This window comes from Balaenoptera physalus (assembly GCF_965194825.1).
Source record: "Balaenoptera physalus genome assembly, chromosome: X".
Classification (NCBI taxonomy): domain Eukaryota; kingdom Metazoa; phylum Chordata; class Mammalia; order Artiodactyla; family Balaenopteridae; genus Balaenoptera; species Balaenoptera physalus.
Window position 1 is genome coordinate 102,643,244 of NC_138903.1, and position 15,685 is coordinate 102,658,928.

Here is a 15,685-nt window from a genome sequence, read left to right on the forward strand (position 1 = left end):
GGCAGTCTGCTCATCTGGAACCATGTATTATCTAGGACACAAGCAGTTCACACGTATATATGTGTGCTATCAAACTCTCTTAACGGTAGCTTTAAGGATAATAATAGCAAGTGTCCAGTATTCACTTAATCAACTTTCATGGGATTTGGACACCTACTAGGAGATTTTCCTTCTCCTTGGGGATTGAGTATCATTGCAGGGTTTAAAATCATTTCCCTTCCCACATCAATGCAGTAATTTACCAAGAGGTGCTATTCAGTCCCCTCAGACATTTATTAGGATACATTTAGGAAAGCACTCGATCTAGATTCCAAGTTACCATTGCTAATGTATTGTGTATTTACAACACAAACCTGGTAAATATTGCTTCATACATCAGAGTGTTTTGAAAGTGGATCATTTGAGAGTGGTGAGAACAGAAGGAGAAAATTAGGCCAACATTGGTATTAGTATTATCAGACATTAATAACCTAATGAAATCTTTGATACTTTATTTTACTAATTTCAAATGGCTAATAACTTTATTTGTATATAATTATACACCATGATTTAAAACAATAACATGAACTTTTGGTTGTTCTTCTTGGTAGGTGGTGTATTTTACAGCTATTTTCCCCTATGTTGTCTTGCTCATCCTGCTGATCCGAGGGGCAACTCTGGATGGTGCATCAAAAGGCATTTCATACTATATTGGAGCACAGTCAAATTTTACAAAACTTAGGGAAGCTGAGGTAAGACAATTTGGATTTCAAATTATCTGAGGAGGTAAAATGTAAAAGCCAATATTGAAAATCTCTGATTGCCATTGAGTGTCATAATATAGTAGCTTGCAAAAGAACATGTGTTTAAGTTTAGTAGTGTTTCCGTCCCCTGGGATGTCTGATTTAACTATTTAACATGACACTAATGCTCTCTTATTGGAAGTGAGGCAATCATTTTTAGCAATAGGATTTTCAAAGTCATTTTATTCAAACTGATTCTATTTGACCAAAAGGATTTGGGGCTTATTAATCTGAAAAAGAATATTTCATGCATGAATACCCACAAATTGATGACTAGGGCTATGTGACTTATCAGAGAAACTCGTAGTAGATTTAAAGATTATAGCTGATGGTTTAATGGTCTAATATAAATTTTAATTGTCTTCAAAAGTTAATATCAAAAGTTAATATTATGAAGTTAAAACATAAATTTGAAATGGATGAAGCATTCCATAAACAAAACTGTTACTTGTACCAGACACATAAATATGTGCCATGAATATGAATTGGTAACCCCTTTTAATATTAGTCCATCTCCAGACAATGGCTGTGTGTATCATAGGTACATAAAATCTTTTACAATTTTGACTGCAGACAGCATTGTCAGTAAGTGTACTCTATATACTATGCTTCTATTGATACAGGCTAATAACACTTCCACTTTTTTAGTAGTCATGTCACATTCTTGGAACACATTAAGCTTCTGGTCAGGTAAAACCCCACGATATTACATTAAAATCAAGAAACACTATAATATCTACCATATTAGTAGTGTTAGCCAAAATGGATATTAGTTTTAGTTTGCTATGGTATTCTTTGTGGAACTCATGCTAATTTCCAGCAATTGTGACTTTCTAAATACTCACAATCCGGATATTTAATTATTTGTTGTAGAACATTTCTGGTAAGCAAGTCAAATTTATCAGTTTTTAGTCATGGAAGTCCATCCTTTACCTTTTTGAAAATTGAGAGGTCAATCTCTGGCCTTCAGTTACCTTCTGTGTGTCCAAATAATTTTCACTCAATAATTAACCATAAAACCGTAAATTATTTTAGAACTATGAACTTTTATTGTTTATGTGTTGGAGATCAACATAGTTTGATGTGTCCGTAGGCCACTGTTGATTTCTTCATTTACCTTGGGCCTCATATCTTTTAACCTTGTCTGTTAATCTCTTTCCAACTACACCGTTTTGGGTAACAGATGAGAAATAAAATGGAAGTTGGGACTCATTATCTTCCCTCTGTTAGGTTATTAAACAAGATAAAATATGTTAATGTTCTTTGAAATGGTAAACAGTTATATAAATATGAGCACACAAGTATTTTAATTATTGCTGTTATATAATACTATATTATTGTAGATGCAACATTTTCCCTAAGAAGTGGACCCTCCATTTTCTTTAAACCTCATAACTTGGAGCACAGTTGAAAAGCCCCTTTGATATTCCTTTAAGTGGCTTTTACAAGCCTCAGATCACCTGGGCTTTATAGCTCCATGAAACTATCCTGAAAATTTTATATGACTATTTTATACTGGTCTGTGTTTCAGTGTCTCTATTGTCTTTAAAACATCAGAGCTAAGCCTAAAGCTCCTTATGAAACATACAGTCTAACCATCCTACCTCCTCACCCCAACACAAACACTACCCTCAGGCCTTCTTTGGGTTTGCTGGCAATGAGAATTTTTTCTTAGATGTTTTTTGTTCCTCTCCAATCCATATTCTAAACATGCAATCATAAGTATATATTTTTTCCTTTTCTTTAAGTATTTGAACTCTACTGATATCTCTAGGACAGTAGAGAACCATAGAATTTATAGCTAGAGGGGTCTCCAGTGACTATTTTACTAACTCCGTCATTTTACAGTGATGAAGTTGAGACCCAGGAAGATTCACATTTAATTAAATTTACATAGCCTGCTTTTGCATCTTGAATTAAGGTTTCCTAATCACTCAACTATTCATCTTGTATATAGCTATGAGATGGGCAGATATAGAGGTTATAACTATGTTTGGAACTATATTTCACTTTTATTTGCAGCCTAGGTACATCATGGTATGCAGTAGCATTCTTACACAACCCAGACCTGCCACACGACCTCCAGCCTCCTTCCCCCCACTCACATATGCATACATAATGTATCAAGTCAAAGCAGCTGAGAGACCAACATAAGCATGTTGTTCATTTCTTAATATGTACAACTGCCTGAGAAATAAGAAAGCATTTTTTTCTCACATGATTTTGTTATATGTACGTGAAATAACCATGATCTAGCTGTCTATCTATCCATCTATTTATCCATCCATTTTACTTCCTACTGGCTTCCTGCCAGTATATATACTATATATATATTTCACTTATATATAACAAAATCATGTGAGAAATAAAATGTAATAATAATCTAACATCAAGCTGTATTCTGAGGACCTAGTAAGTATTTATTTCACTCCTAACAGCTTTATTTCAATTGAAATTGGAAATAGATTACATACCTTTCAAGGAGAAAATTATTGTTTTTAACTTCCACAAAAGAAACTGAGTATCAATTTATGTTTCCTTTCCATAAAAACAATAATAGCTATCACTGAGTATCCTACTAATTGCCTTACATATGTTATCTCATTTAATTCTCACATCCTTCCTAGGACACATAATTATTACTACTATCATTATTATCATCATCATCTCCATTTTATAGATGATGAAACAGGCTTGAAGATGTTAAATAAATCAAATTCAATGAAAGTGAGACACACTGGATTTAGGCTTCATTCTTTTTGACTCCAGAGCAAGAACTGTTAGTCACCATGTTATACGGCCTGCCTTCCACTGATCAGTCCTGTTTTCAGATGGACTAAAAACACACTTTTGCCTACATACATGCCAGCCCTATTATGTGAAGTCTTCACAATTAGATTTTTCTTTGGGGTAATGTTATATCTACAGAATTTTACTATTAAAATGGATTTACCTAGGTTAGTTTCTAAGATTTATTATTGTCCTTTAGCAAAGACGTAGGAGGGGTAAATTGTGAAAGGGGGAATGATAAAGGGGTCGAATTAGATGGAGAGATGAGGCCAGCCACGTGGGGCTCTAATCAAAACATGGAATGAGGGTACTGGATGATTGAGGGGATGCCTAAATGTACCATCATTCTTCAAAAATTGCCTAGTACCACCCTTGTTAAGAATTAATATGTTTTTATTGTCCCCAAGTTGATATGTGGAGTAAATAGAATTCCAATCAAATTCCCAGCACAGTTTCCGTGGAACTTGAAAATTTATTCTAAAATTTATGCAAAGGAGAAAAGGCAAAAAAGCAAGGTGTTTCTGAAGAAGTGAGGAAGACTTGTCTTACCAGATATGAAACAATATTATAATGCTATAGGTATAAAAATAATGTGGTGTTAGCCTAGGTATAGACATACAGACCTGTGGCACAGAATAGTAATCTCGGAAACAGATTCATGAACACATGGAACTTGATATGCGGCAGAGGTGGGGATGCAGGTCAGTGGGAAAGGGATGGACTATCCAATTGATATAATTGATATCCAAATGATATAATTGAAAATATCAATTATCTTTGGACATAATTGATAATATCAATGATCTTTGGATAATTGATATTCCATTTAGAAAACAATGTGTTGGAATTTCTAATTTAATATGCATAATATCAATTTCAGGTGAACTGAAAACTTAAGGATATAAGCAAAACTTTAAGCCTTTTTAGAAGAAAATATAGGCTAGTAGCTTTATGACCTTGGGCTAAGGATTCTTTTTTTAAGTCAGAGAAATCAAGAACAATACATAAAAGCAAAGATGAATACCTTCAGCTACATTAAAACAAAATCTTTGGTTCATCAAAGGACACAATGTTAAGAGGTGAAAAAAATAAGCCACAAACTGGGAGAAAAAAATTAACATATATAACAGATAAAGGATTAGAATCCGAACTACATAAAGAATTCCTAGAGATCAAATAAGGTGAATAACCCAAACAAAAAATTGGCAAAAAATATGAACAGGAATTTCACAGGAAAAGACTATGGAATATATACACATAAAAACATGCTAAACCTTATAAAATACTTAGGGTTATCAAAACTCATTTCACAGCCACTAGTTCGGACAGTATTAAAAATTCTGACCAGTGTTGGCAAGGATGTAGGGGAATGGGAACTCTCATACCAGCTGGTGGGAGTGCAAAGTGACAAAACTACTTTGGAGCATAATTTGGCAATATTTAGTGGGGCAATACAACAGTGGAAAAAAATGTTCAGAACTACATACATTTAATTGAACCATATGAATTTGCCTATATTCTTTCATTTTTGACTTACAAAATTGAAATTTCATATGGTTCAAATCGATAATGGAAAAATCTCATACACTACTGAATGGAAAAAGCAGGTTGTATAAGTTTACGTGCTTTAAGAAAACTTTTCTATAAACTCAGAAACATGTAAAGCTAAATGCCATATAGTTTAGGTTAGTAAAAATATAAAGAAAATTGAAGAAATGATAAACACAGAAGTCAGGATAGCAGTTACCACTGAGGTTGGAAGGGTGATATGATCAGGAAGGGGCACAGGGAGGCTTTAATAGACTACTAACATTTTACTTCTTAAGCTGAGTAGTGGGTACCTGGGTATTTATTTTGTTCTTGTATGAATATTTATTCATTTGTATATATGAAATATTTTATACAAATGAAAAATTAAGAGTGTGTTTTTAAATATTATTTTCTCTTGTAGGTTTGGAAAGATGCTGCCACACAGATATTTTATTCCTTGTCAGTGGCTTGGGGTGGTTTAGTTGCTCTGTCATCTTACAATAAGTTCAATAACAACTGCTTCTCAGATGCCATTGTAATTTGCTTGACAAATTGCCTCACTAGTGTGTTCGCTGGATTTGCTATTTTTTCTATATTGGGACACATGGCTCATATATCTGGAAAGGAAGTCTCTCAAGTTGTAAAATCAGGTATGTAATGCTATATATTATTAACTTTGATGAACTCAATATAGCTCATTTAAGAAACTCTGATATATTTTTATAGCAATTAAAGCACTCAAGATTTAGGGTATTGTGTTTTCTTTCTCATTTCATCTTATATAACTTGGTTGTTTTAATGATTTAATAATTCTTAGATGATCTGAGAAACAACAGTACATTACAGAACACTTGTGTAAGAATATTTTTTCCAAATTTTGTTTAGTCCTTAATATGAACTACTTACTGCACAATTGCAAGTATCAGGCATCATGCTACGCACTTTACATGCATTATCTTCATTTGCGTGTATGTATATCTATATACACATACATATATATACATGTGTGTGTTAATATGTATATATGAATATATGAGAGACTATATATAAAAATTAATCCATGTAAAATTACACTATTAAGTCTGAATTTTTAAAACGCACGAATGTCATACAGATAGAAACACAACTGACTTTGAGTATACAGCTGTGTCCAGCTTTAAAGGAATCTGATTAGTGAACTTCCTAACTTTAAAGACATTAACTAGGGATGCTTAATTATCTGCCTAAAGATCCTCAGGAACAGAATTCTAGGGCTCTTTTAAGTAGGACTTTCTTATTAAATTTCTATTTATGGTTAGTATCATTTGATGGAGAGATTGATGAATGAGAATAGAATGTTAGGACTAGAAAGGACTTTGGAGATCATCTAGTATCCAGCTCCTCATTTACAGAGGAATGGATTGATGCACAGAAATGTTATGTCTTGCAGAAAATCGAATCATTAGGAAGTGACAGAGCCTAGGCTAGAAGCTAATTCTCCTGACTCCTAGGTCAGTCCTCTGGGAGGTTGGAGAAACTTAAAATACTTAAAACTAAGTATCATATAACATGACTGAAATTTTTTTATAAAGCGTCTCTAAAGGTAACATACATCAAATAGAATGAATTGGGCGATTGGGATTGACATGTATACACTGATGTGTATAAAATTGATGACTAATAAGAACCTGCTGTTTAAAAAAAAAATAATGTGCCTTCTTGATAAAATGTTTAAAATAAGTCAAAAAACCCCCAAAAAAACAAATAGAAAATAAGATTCAATTTATAGTTTCATTACATACAATTTTGCAGGTATCCATATAATAATTAAAACGGCACTAAAATTACACCCATTACCTTGTAATAACCTATAATGGAGTATAATCTGCAAAAAATACTGAATCACTATGCTGTATATCTGAAACTAACATAATATTGTAAATCAACTATACTTCAATAAAAAAATAAAATGGCACTACACGGCTGTGAAATGTACAGTGAAAAAAATAAATTAAATGGCACTACATATAGTGATTTTGGGTAAACATTTGGAAAGAGAGTTAAAGACTAAAAAGTTAATTCCATGAACATATCTTTCTTGATAGCGTAATTTTTTTAGAATTTCTAGGCTAAGGTGACCTAATTTAGGTTTCTGGAGTTTAAGACAATTGTTCTTCATTAATTAAAAAATAAATAAAATCAGCTGAACAAAATCATTGATATAGTTAAGATTTCTTATGTGAGAAATGTACCATTTACAAAATTTATCTCACTAGCTTAATTCACGTCACATGTTCACATTATCACATCGTAGAACAACCCAGTCAAACACTTTTAAAAGTGAAAGTGAAACAGTTGCTAAAGAATGTATATTATGGATTGGGTTGCCAAATTAAAATGAGATTTTTCTAGTATCTTATTTTGAAAATGTTCAAATATGTGAATTTTCTTGGCAACTAATTTTAAATTAAAATGCCATTCATTTTTCTTAGGTTTTGATTTGGCATTCATTGCTTATCCAGAAGCTCTAGCTCAACTCCCAGGTGGGCCATTTTGGTCCATATTATTTTTCTTCATGCTTTTGACTTTGGGTCTCGACTCTCAGTTTGCTTCCGTTGGTAAGTAATACTCCCAATGTTAACATATCCCTCTTATATTTTACTCATGTTTCCTCTACTTAAAAACATCCTTTTCTTACCCTTGTTGCCCCCCTCTAGCTTTTACTCTCAGAATCATCTTTCTGAAAGTTCTTTTTAACTTAAGTTTTAAATATGGAAAAATACAAAGTACTCATGGTATCAGACACCCAAAAGGAGCAGAGATTAATATTTTATATTTGCTTCAGATATTTTTTAGAAAACTAAACTGTTATAGATAAATTTGAAGTCCCCTGTGTTTCTCTGTCTAATACAATTCACATTTCTTCCTTCTTAGAAGCAACCGTCACCATGGATTATGTATGTTATTCAGACCATGTTTGTATACATTTTATATGTATCCATAAATAACATATAAATTTTAAAAATTTCACATAAATGTGAAGTTTCATAGCATACATATCATTCTGACAGTTGTTTTTTATATGTATTATGAATCCATGTTGATACATAGACATATAGCGCTAATTAATTCACAATCTGTTGCCATAATGATGGGCATTTGGATTATTTCCAATTTTTAAAAATTACACACACTGCTGCAATGACTATTCTTGCACATGGTTCTGTGTACACATAGGGATTTTCCCTAGGGTACACACCTAAAAATTCTGAATTTCATCATATCGTGCTCTTACATAAACCATTTTAATAGTTTACAGGATAAAGTTCAGCTTCCTCTAGTTGACTTTCAAAGCCCTCCAAAAATCTGGAATATGTTTCTTAATCCTTTTACTCATATATCCTACTTTTAGCCAGTACCCTGTTTCACGAACACATTTATTTCTTAAACCTAGAAGGCCTTTCTGTCTCCATGTCATTTATTCAAATATTCACCTTATTTAAAAGTTCTACTAGAATTCTTCCTTCCCTATAACCCTCTTTCAAACTACTTCAGCCCTCGGGAACCTGTTACCTTATAATTGCTACCAATGAAAAACCTTATAAAATAGACTAAAAACAACAAATAGAGCTGCATTTGATTTTTATCAGAACTGATGAGTGGTCGCTGCCAAGAGAAAGGACCCCGTGGATTTTTAAAAGTAAGAAGTAGGGCCCAGCGTATATTCTCAACACATATTTGTAAATTTGATTAATAGAAGTTGATTTCTGTGATTAAAATTATGGGCAAATGAGTTGACATGTCATTTTTTCCCTTCTGAAGAAACGATTACAACAACGATTCAAGATTTATTTCCCAAAGTGATGAAGAAAATGAGGGCTCCCATAACTTTGTGTTGCTGCTTGGTTTTGTTTCTCCTTGGCCTCATCTGTGTGACTCAGGTATACTACAGCATTTTTTCATAGACAAAATATTAGTTGGAATGTACTTTATAACCTAAATGAGGAAGCCAAGGTTTAAGAGGATGTTTAGTGACAAGCCCAAGTCTGACCTGCATCAAGATTTTCTGAGCTTTAGCCCAGATTTTTTCCCCATTATAACACAATTTCAATAGTAAGTATATTTTGCAGAGGGGGAAAAAGCCCAATAGTGGACCATTTCCCCAATTACAATAAAGTTATAGACTTAAAACATAGGCTATATTTCTTGGCAGCTACTACAGAGCAAACACTGCATATCATTTGATAATGAACTATTCCAAATGCTTATTTCTTAACAGTGACTCAGTATAGAATAAAAGGTACATCCTGTTTGAGATATTTAAAGCCATGTTTGTGTTTACATTTGAAAACATTCCTTTTCGCATTTTGGCAGAGGTGAAACCAAGGAGCATATGTTAAAATCAAATTAGTAGATTCAATTTGAGTACCTCATCAATCATAGAAATAATTAAAAATATACTTAAAAGTAACTGATTTTTTTTGGTAGGCTGGAATTTACTGGGTTCATCTGATTGACCACTTCTGTGCTGGATGGGGCATTTTGATCGCAGCTATACTGGAACTAATGGGAATCATCTGGATTTATGGTAAATAGTGACTATAGAATTATCTACACATTTTACTAAAATGACTTAGTTTGATTCCTTCTCATTATGTTTACTGTGATAGCTAAGTATAATATACTGGACAAAAATTTATTATGAATAAAATGTAGTTAAAGGTATATGTATGCTTCATTGCTGTAGTATTGGAAAATGTTTAGACATGGAAAGATAACTTGGGGCCACAATGATTAATGAATGAAAGTATAAATAAAGGCTGAATGTACTCTTTGTTGTTTTTAGGAGGCAACAGATTCATTGAAGATATAGAAATGATGATTGGAGCAAAAAGGTGGATATTCTGGCTATGGTGGAGAGCTTGCTGGTTTTTCATTACGCCTGTCCTTTTAACGGTAAGTATTAACATGCCATGAATTTGGTATCAATAATATATATATTTAAACACTTCTAAGGTAAACTTGAATTATTCACACTGAATACAGTAAGGCAAATTAATGTCATAAAGTAATGATTTTCAACTTTTACTTCATGACTGGCGCCTCCAAGTTGCCTAAATTACAATGCCTTTCTTTGTAGTATTATTTTTGAGGCCATAGGCTTAAACAGTTACCATTTGAGAAAATAAACAGGCTCCTATAGACTTAAAGGTCCTAGATACTTAAAAATTATCAATAGGATAAATTTTTAAAAACCAGTCATTTGCTCATTCCCTAAAAAATATGCTGAGCGATCTACAATGTTCTTAACCTCTCTGCTTAAGACCCAGTCTCTGCCTTCAAGGAATTCAATCTAAATATACTAATTGCTAAGAAACAACACTCAGTTGTTAATGCATATTTTTTTATGGGAAGTGTTTAGTATCTGAAATTACTAAAAGAAACTCACGTGTGTCAATAGAGGCAATAGTTCATGTTAAAAATTGGTGCTATCTAGGAGCTGAGGGAAAGCAAAAGATGTCTTCTTGGAGAAACATGACATATGGACATGATATCTTTAAATAAAAGCTCAGGACAGTAAGAGGCTGAATGCCAAAATAAACACGTAATGGGACAGAGAATTCTATGGACTAGAGATAATGGTGGGGGTGGGGCAGTGGCAAAGCCTTATAGAGGATGCTTTGGTTCTCACTGCCCCCATGCTTCAAAGGTTTTCCTAGAAAAGGCCATTACATAATTTGATCTAGAATTTGTTTTAGAGGGTGTTTTTAACATTATAAGGTCAGGTTCAAGTAGTGAGCGGTTGGGAACTGGGTGTGCTGAAATAAAATATTTGGATGCTCTATATTCTTGCTAAATGATTTTCACAGTGCTACTAAATATTGTTTTCCTTATTTGACAAGTCTCCACAAGTCTCCATAATAATATAAGCCCTTTACCAACTTAGAAGATCTAACTAGACTTTTTAGCCAGCTAATTTTCACTGATTACTAGGTTTGACAACTGGATTTACTTTAAAATGCAAAAGTATTAGATATTAAATGATATACATTATCATCTATTTTGTATAAAGTCATATATATTAGATTCCACTATCCCTCAGCCATTCTCTTGTAGATATGTAAAATTATGGTAATTGTGAAGTAAACTTAAATTACTGTAATGAAATGAAAGAAATTAATCTATTTCATTCTAAAATTAAACTTGAATAGCTATAAAATTCAAGACAGGTAAATTTAGAGGAACTACTAGATGATTTTTTAGTTTTTGCTCATTTTGTTTTGTTTGCTTTACAGATTTCTAAATAATTAGTTTTAATGCTGCAACATTCTAGTAGGTTTTTTTTTTTAAACACTTTTTAAAAAACTTGGCCTTAAAGTGTTTTCATCTTGAAGAGTCACTGTTTTGCCCAAACATATATTGAGCTTGTTTTTTTCTCAATAAGAAAGTGAAGGGTGCTTTGGTAATTATGTACCAATGTGTGAATGCGTGTGTGTTTTGGGTGTGGAGTAAGGGATGCTCTGTGTAGTGGAAAATAATAGAAACAACTGCTAAGCAAGGTACAAAGCATGTTCACTAAAGTGTACTTTACATTCTCATTGATTAATTGATATGCTGGCTAGCTTATAGCACAGAATAAAACCATGCTACTATAAGTGAAATACATGTTGTTGTATTTCAGTATTTTATTGAAATACATGTTGTACAAGTATTTGTATCTTTTATAAGTATATGGAAGTGCTAATTTTGGAAGAATCTATTCAGAGCCAAATACAAGTTATTTAGATTGGTTCATTTAGTATTTTATCTTCTGGCTAGTTACCTGATTATCTTAGTTGGCTTGAATGTATTTTCATTTTAATTGCTTTTGATAAGTTATTTCTAAGGAATGGAATCAAATTGCTAATACTTAGTGCAAATGAAATCATTAGTGCAATAAAGTTTAATATTTACCATTTTCTTTTCATATTTTACTTTCACAGGCAATCTTGATCTGGTCATTGGTACAATTTCATAGACCTGAGTATGCCCAAATTCCATACCCTGACTGGGGAGTTGCTATAGGCTGGTGTATGATTATTTTCTGCATTATTTGGATTCCAATTATGGCTATTATAAAAATAATTCAAGCTGAAGGAACCATCCTTCAAGTAAGCATGTTAATATTATTTATACTTTAAAAGTTATGTTATCTATACCCGTACTGAGTTCTACTGAGATGACACAAAGCAAATGACCTTTTTCCTTTATATCTATAATTTTCGCCTTTAAAACTTCATGTGGTTATAATAGATACTGTAATAGCATGTCAAAACTGGGAAAACTCTGGTAAATTTCTTGAACCCAGTCTAGACCCTGAGTTATCCCTCTTCCATGGAGGCCTAGGGGAGTTGATTATGACATCTCAATAGGACAATGACAAGGTAGGCTCAGCAGGCAGATTGGGTTCAAGATCTAGGTGAGTGCTTTGTGGATCTAGGTCAATGGTTTGACCCTTTCTTTGGTTCTTGAAACTTCCCAGGCATACACTGGTTTAGATCCTCACTTAACCCTCACCCTAAGGCCAGGATAGAAATGTCTGAGAATTCAGTGAAAGTGTATGAAGTGATATTGTTGCTTGAATGGGTTCACGAAACACTTTCTTTTGAAATCATTTACATACTCAATTATTTTGGCTTTGTAGTTAATACAATTCTATTAACAATTGGTTACATTTGAGTATCATTGTTTTTGGTAGACAGTATATTAAGAATTTAGATGATCATTTTTTACTTTTCTATGGTTCTTATTTCATTTTGGTTAGCAAGGAGACTTAACACTCTAAAATTTTCATTTTTTCTTCTTTGCTTTTCAGCGCATTGTAAGCTGCTGCAGACCAGCTTCTAACTGGGGGCCATACCTGGAAAGACATCGTGGGGAAAGATATAAAAACATGGTAGATCGTGAAAAAGAGACTGACCATGAAATACCTACTGTTAGTGGCAGTAGAAAACCAGAATGAGATCTAGTTTTTAAAAATATGTGGTTGTGTAATGTGATTATTTTAGAATAGAGGAAATTTTTATTTATTTGTATGTTGAGTAGAAAAACGTATATACTAGGTTCATAATAGTATGATGAGCTTTTTTTCCCATTTAAGCAGGAATGTAATATAAAAATGTGAATCTACTAATGTTTAGCAATGTGATTATTATATTTCTTTTAGGATTATCTTAACACACACATAGCTGCCTCTATTTCACAATAAAATATTAAAAATAATATTTTTCTAATATATTGAAGGCTTTATTTTGAACTGGTTATTTAGAAAATAGTTATATTTTCTATTATACAAGGTTTTAAATATCACTTGCTTACGTTTTCTTAGTACATAATCCTTCCTTTCCATAAAGCTGGGGAAAATAAATCAATATATTTAAAAGACAGTGTTAAAATTGAAAGCCTCACTTAATTAGAAATGCCATATATATGAAAAAAATAGACTGTGTATATAATATGATGGCTGTAGCTTAATACTTTTGGTTCAGATGTCTAAAAACTTCATGTATTCATGGCTCACTTTTTCTAGGTGAACTTAGTGGTTACATTCTTTATTTACAAATAGTGAAGTAAGACAGAAAACTAAGGATCCTATGGCCAGTAAGTGATAAATCTAGAAAATGGAATCCAGAAGCTTTGATTACTTCTAGTTAATAGATCAAGTAGAATGATTTTGTCTTATCTGAATAAGTTACTACTTATGGGTGGTAACTTATTTACATACTTACAGGAGATAAACGTGTGAAACTTGTCAAGAATGAGGGCAGCCAAATTAGAAAGTCCTATATCCCAGTTTGCTTACAAAAGCTAATGAAAACATATTATATCACTAATAGATTTTTTTTTTGACAACTCATGGGGGTTCTAAGTGCTCCATCCACTTTTTTTTTTGAATTTTATTTTATTTATTTTTTATACAGCAGGTTCTTATTAGTTATCCATTTTATACATATTAGTGTATACATGTCAATCCCAGTCTCCCAATTCATCCCACCTCCACCCCCACCACTTTCCCCCCTCGGTGTCCATACGTTTGCCCTCCACATCTGTGTCTAGGTTCCACATATATGTGTTAATATACGATATTTGTTTTTCTCTTTCTGACTTACTTCACTCTGTATGACAGTCTCTAGATCCATCCACTAATAGATTTATACATTGATTATATATCACTGACAACTGGTTTACTATCACAGCCTAGGATGGTGAACATTACCTAACTACATAAGAAACTTTTCATTTATTCTTAAGGTTCTTAACCTGGGCTTCAGAGAATGTATGAAGCTGAAATTACATGTAATATTTTTCTACGTGTATGTGTGTATGCATTTGTCTAGGGTGAGAGTACATAGTTTTCACCAGAATATCAAAAATGATCTGTGACTCAGAAAAGTTTAAGAACCTCTTATACTACTGCTGGCTTTTTGTTCTTGTCAAATGAGGAATAAAAGAATAATTTTAAGCCTTAATTTCTTATACATTTTAAATTCCTTTTCCTCTTCCTTTTGATTGAAGCTTAACTTCTTAACTGGTAACTTATTTTGGGGGGAGGGGGCATGAGGGTAGGTAGATAGGTAGGCCTGTAACTGAACAACCTCAGTGAATTATGTACATATATAAGATGAACTTGTGTTAGATATTTTGAGGGTTTTCTTTGAGCGTAGCTCAAATGCTGTTAGTGAATGTCAACAGATTGTTAATTCCTCAATTATACTGGATTTTATAAAATACTATTTGAAATAGATAACTACAGCTTAGACGTTAACTTTAATCCATATTATATTACATGCATTCTACCCTTATAGTTTGGTGTTATTTGAGGTGTGGATTTTTCACCAAATAAAAAAATGCATGCAATTTTCTGCGGTGACTCTTGCAGTTCAGGGAAGATTTAGGCACACTTCTAATGAAATACTGATAATATCTAATTGGCGGTAGTGGCGGTACTGGAAAAGAAATCCACTTCAAGAGCTGACTACAAAGAGTAGTTAAGAGTTTCTGTGACTATCTTCACAATTGTGTAAAGTACAGATCTTAGCAGAGTGCCTGGCACATTTTAGGGTGCTCAGTGGTAGCTCTTGGTATTATTATTACACGGATTCAACAGTGGTAAGAAAGACTACTCTGCATAATGGAAAGAGTTCCATCAAATCCCATTTACTTTAATGCAAACTTGGAGACATTTACAGTATTGTATTGTAAACCATTAGAAAAAACTGTCTTTCACACTTGAGTGAAATTAAAATCACTGTTTCTGAATATTCTTTTTAGTGTAGCTTATTAAAAAGAAAACAACTCGAACTGTTTCTTCTTCTATTGTGCTTTCATTCCTTTCCCAGTGAAATATATATTAGCAACATAATCAATTCTTTAAATGTGAGTGAGCAAACTGACAAATGTCTGAATTTTGTACCTGACTTGGCATCCTCTCCCCTTGTAAATACTAATTCATTTGGTATAAACACATATACTCAAATGAATCCACTCAAAGTGCCTTTAATGATTGCCTCCAGTGTCATTACATTCTGTAGGCTTGTTAGCGGATTTCCGGTTAACTTAATGCA

The 15,685-nt window shown here is 32.7% G+C and overlaps 1 protein-coding gene across 3 annotated transcripts in view; it reads left to right on the plus strand.

The window, feature by feature from the left end:
* The window catches only part of SLC6A14 (solute carrier family 6 member 14), a 142,675-nt gene extending 127,253 nt beyond the window's left edge, over positions 1 to 15,422 (plus strand). For all 3 annotated transcript variants that reach the window (XM_082445536.1, XM_082445534.1, XM_082445535.1), the window contains 8 exons: positions 591 to 731; positions 5,524 to 5,752; positions 7,574 to 7,699; positions 8,904 to 9,022; positions 9,570 to 9,669; positions 9,928 to 10,037; positions 12,065 to 12,232; positions 12,937 to 15,422. In XM_082445536.1, coding sequence (XP_082301662.1) covers positions 591 to 731; positions 5,524 to 5,752; positions 7,574 to 7,699; positions 8,904 to 9,022; positions 9,570 to 9,669; positions 9,928 to 10,037; positions 12,065 to 12,232; positions 12,937 to 13,083 — 1,140 coding nt within the window. In that variant the 3' untranslated portion in view covers positions 13,084 to 15,422. The remainder of the gene's footprint in view (positions 1 to 590; positions 732 to 5,523; positions 5,753 to 7,573; positions 7,700 to 8,903; positions 9,023 to 9,569; positions 9,670 to 9,927; positions 10,038 to 12,064; positions 12,233 to 12,936) is intronic.
* The last annotated feature ends 263 nt before the right edge of the window (positions 15,423 to 15,685 follow it).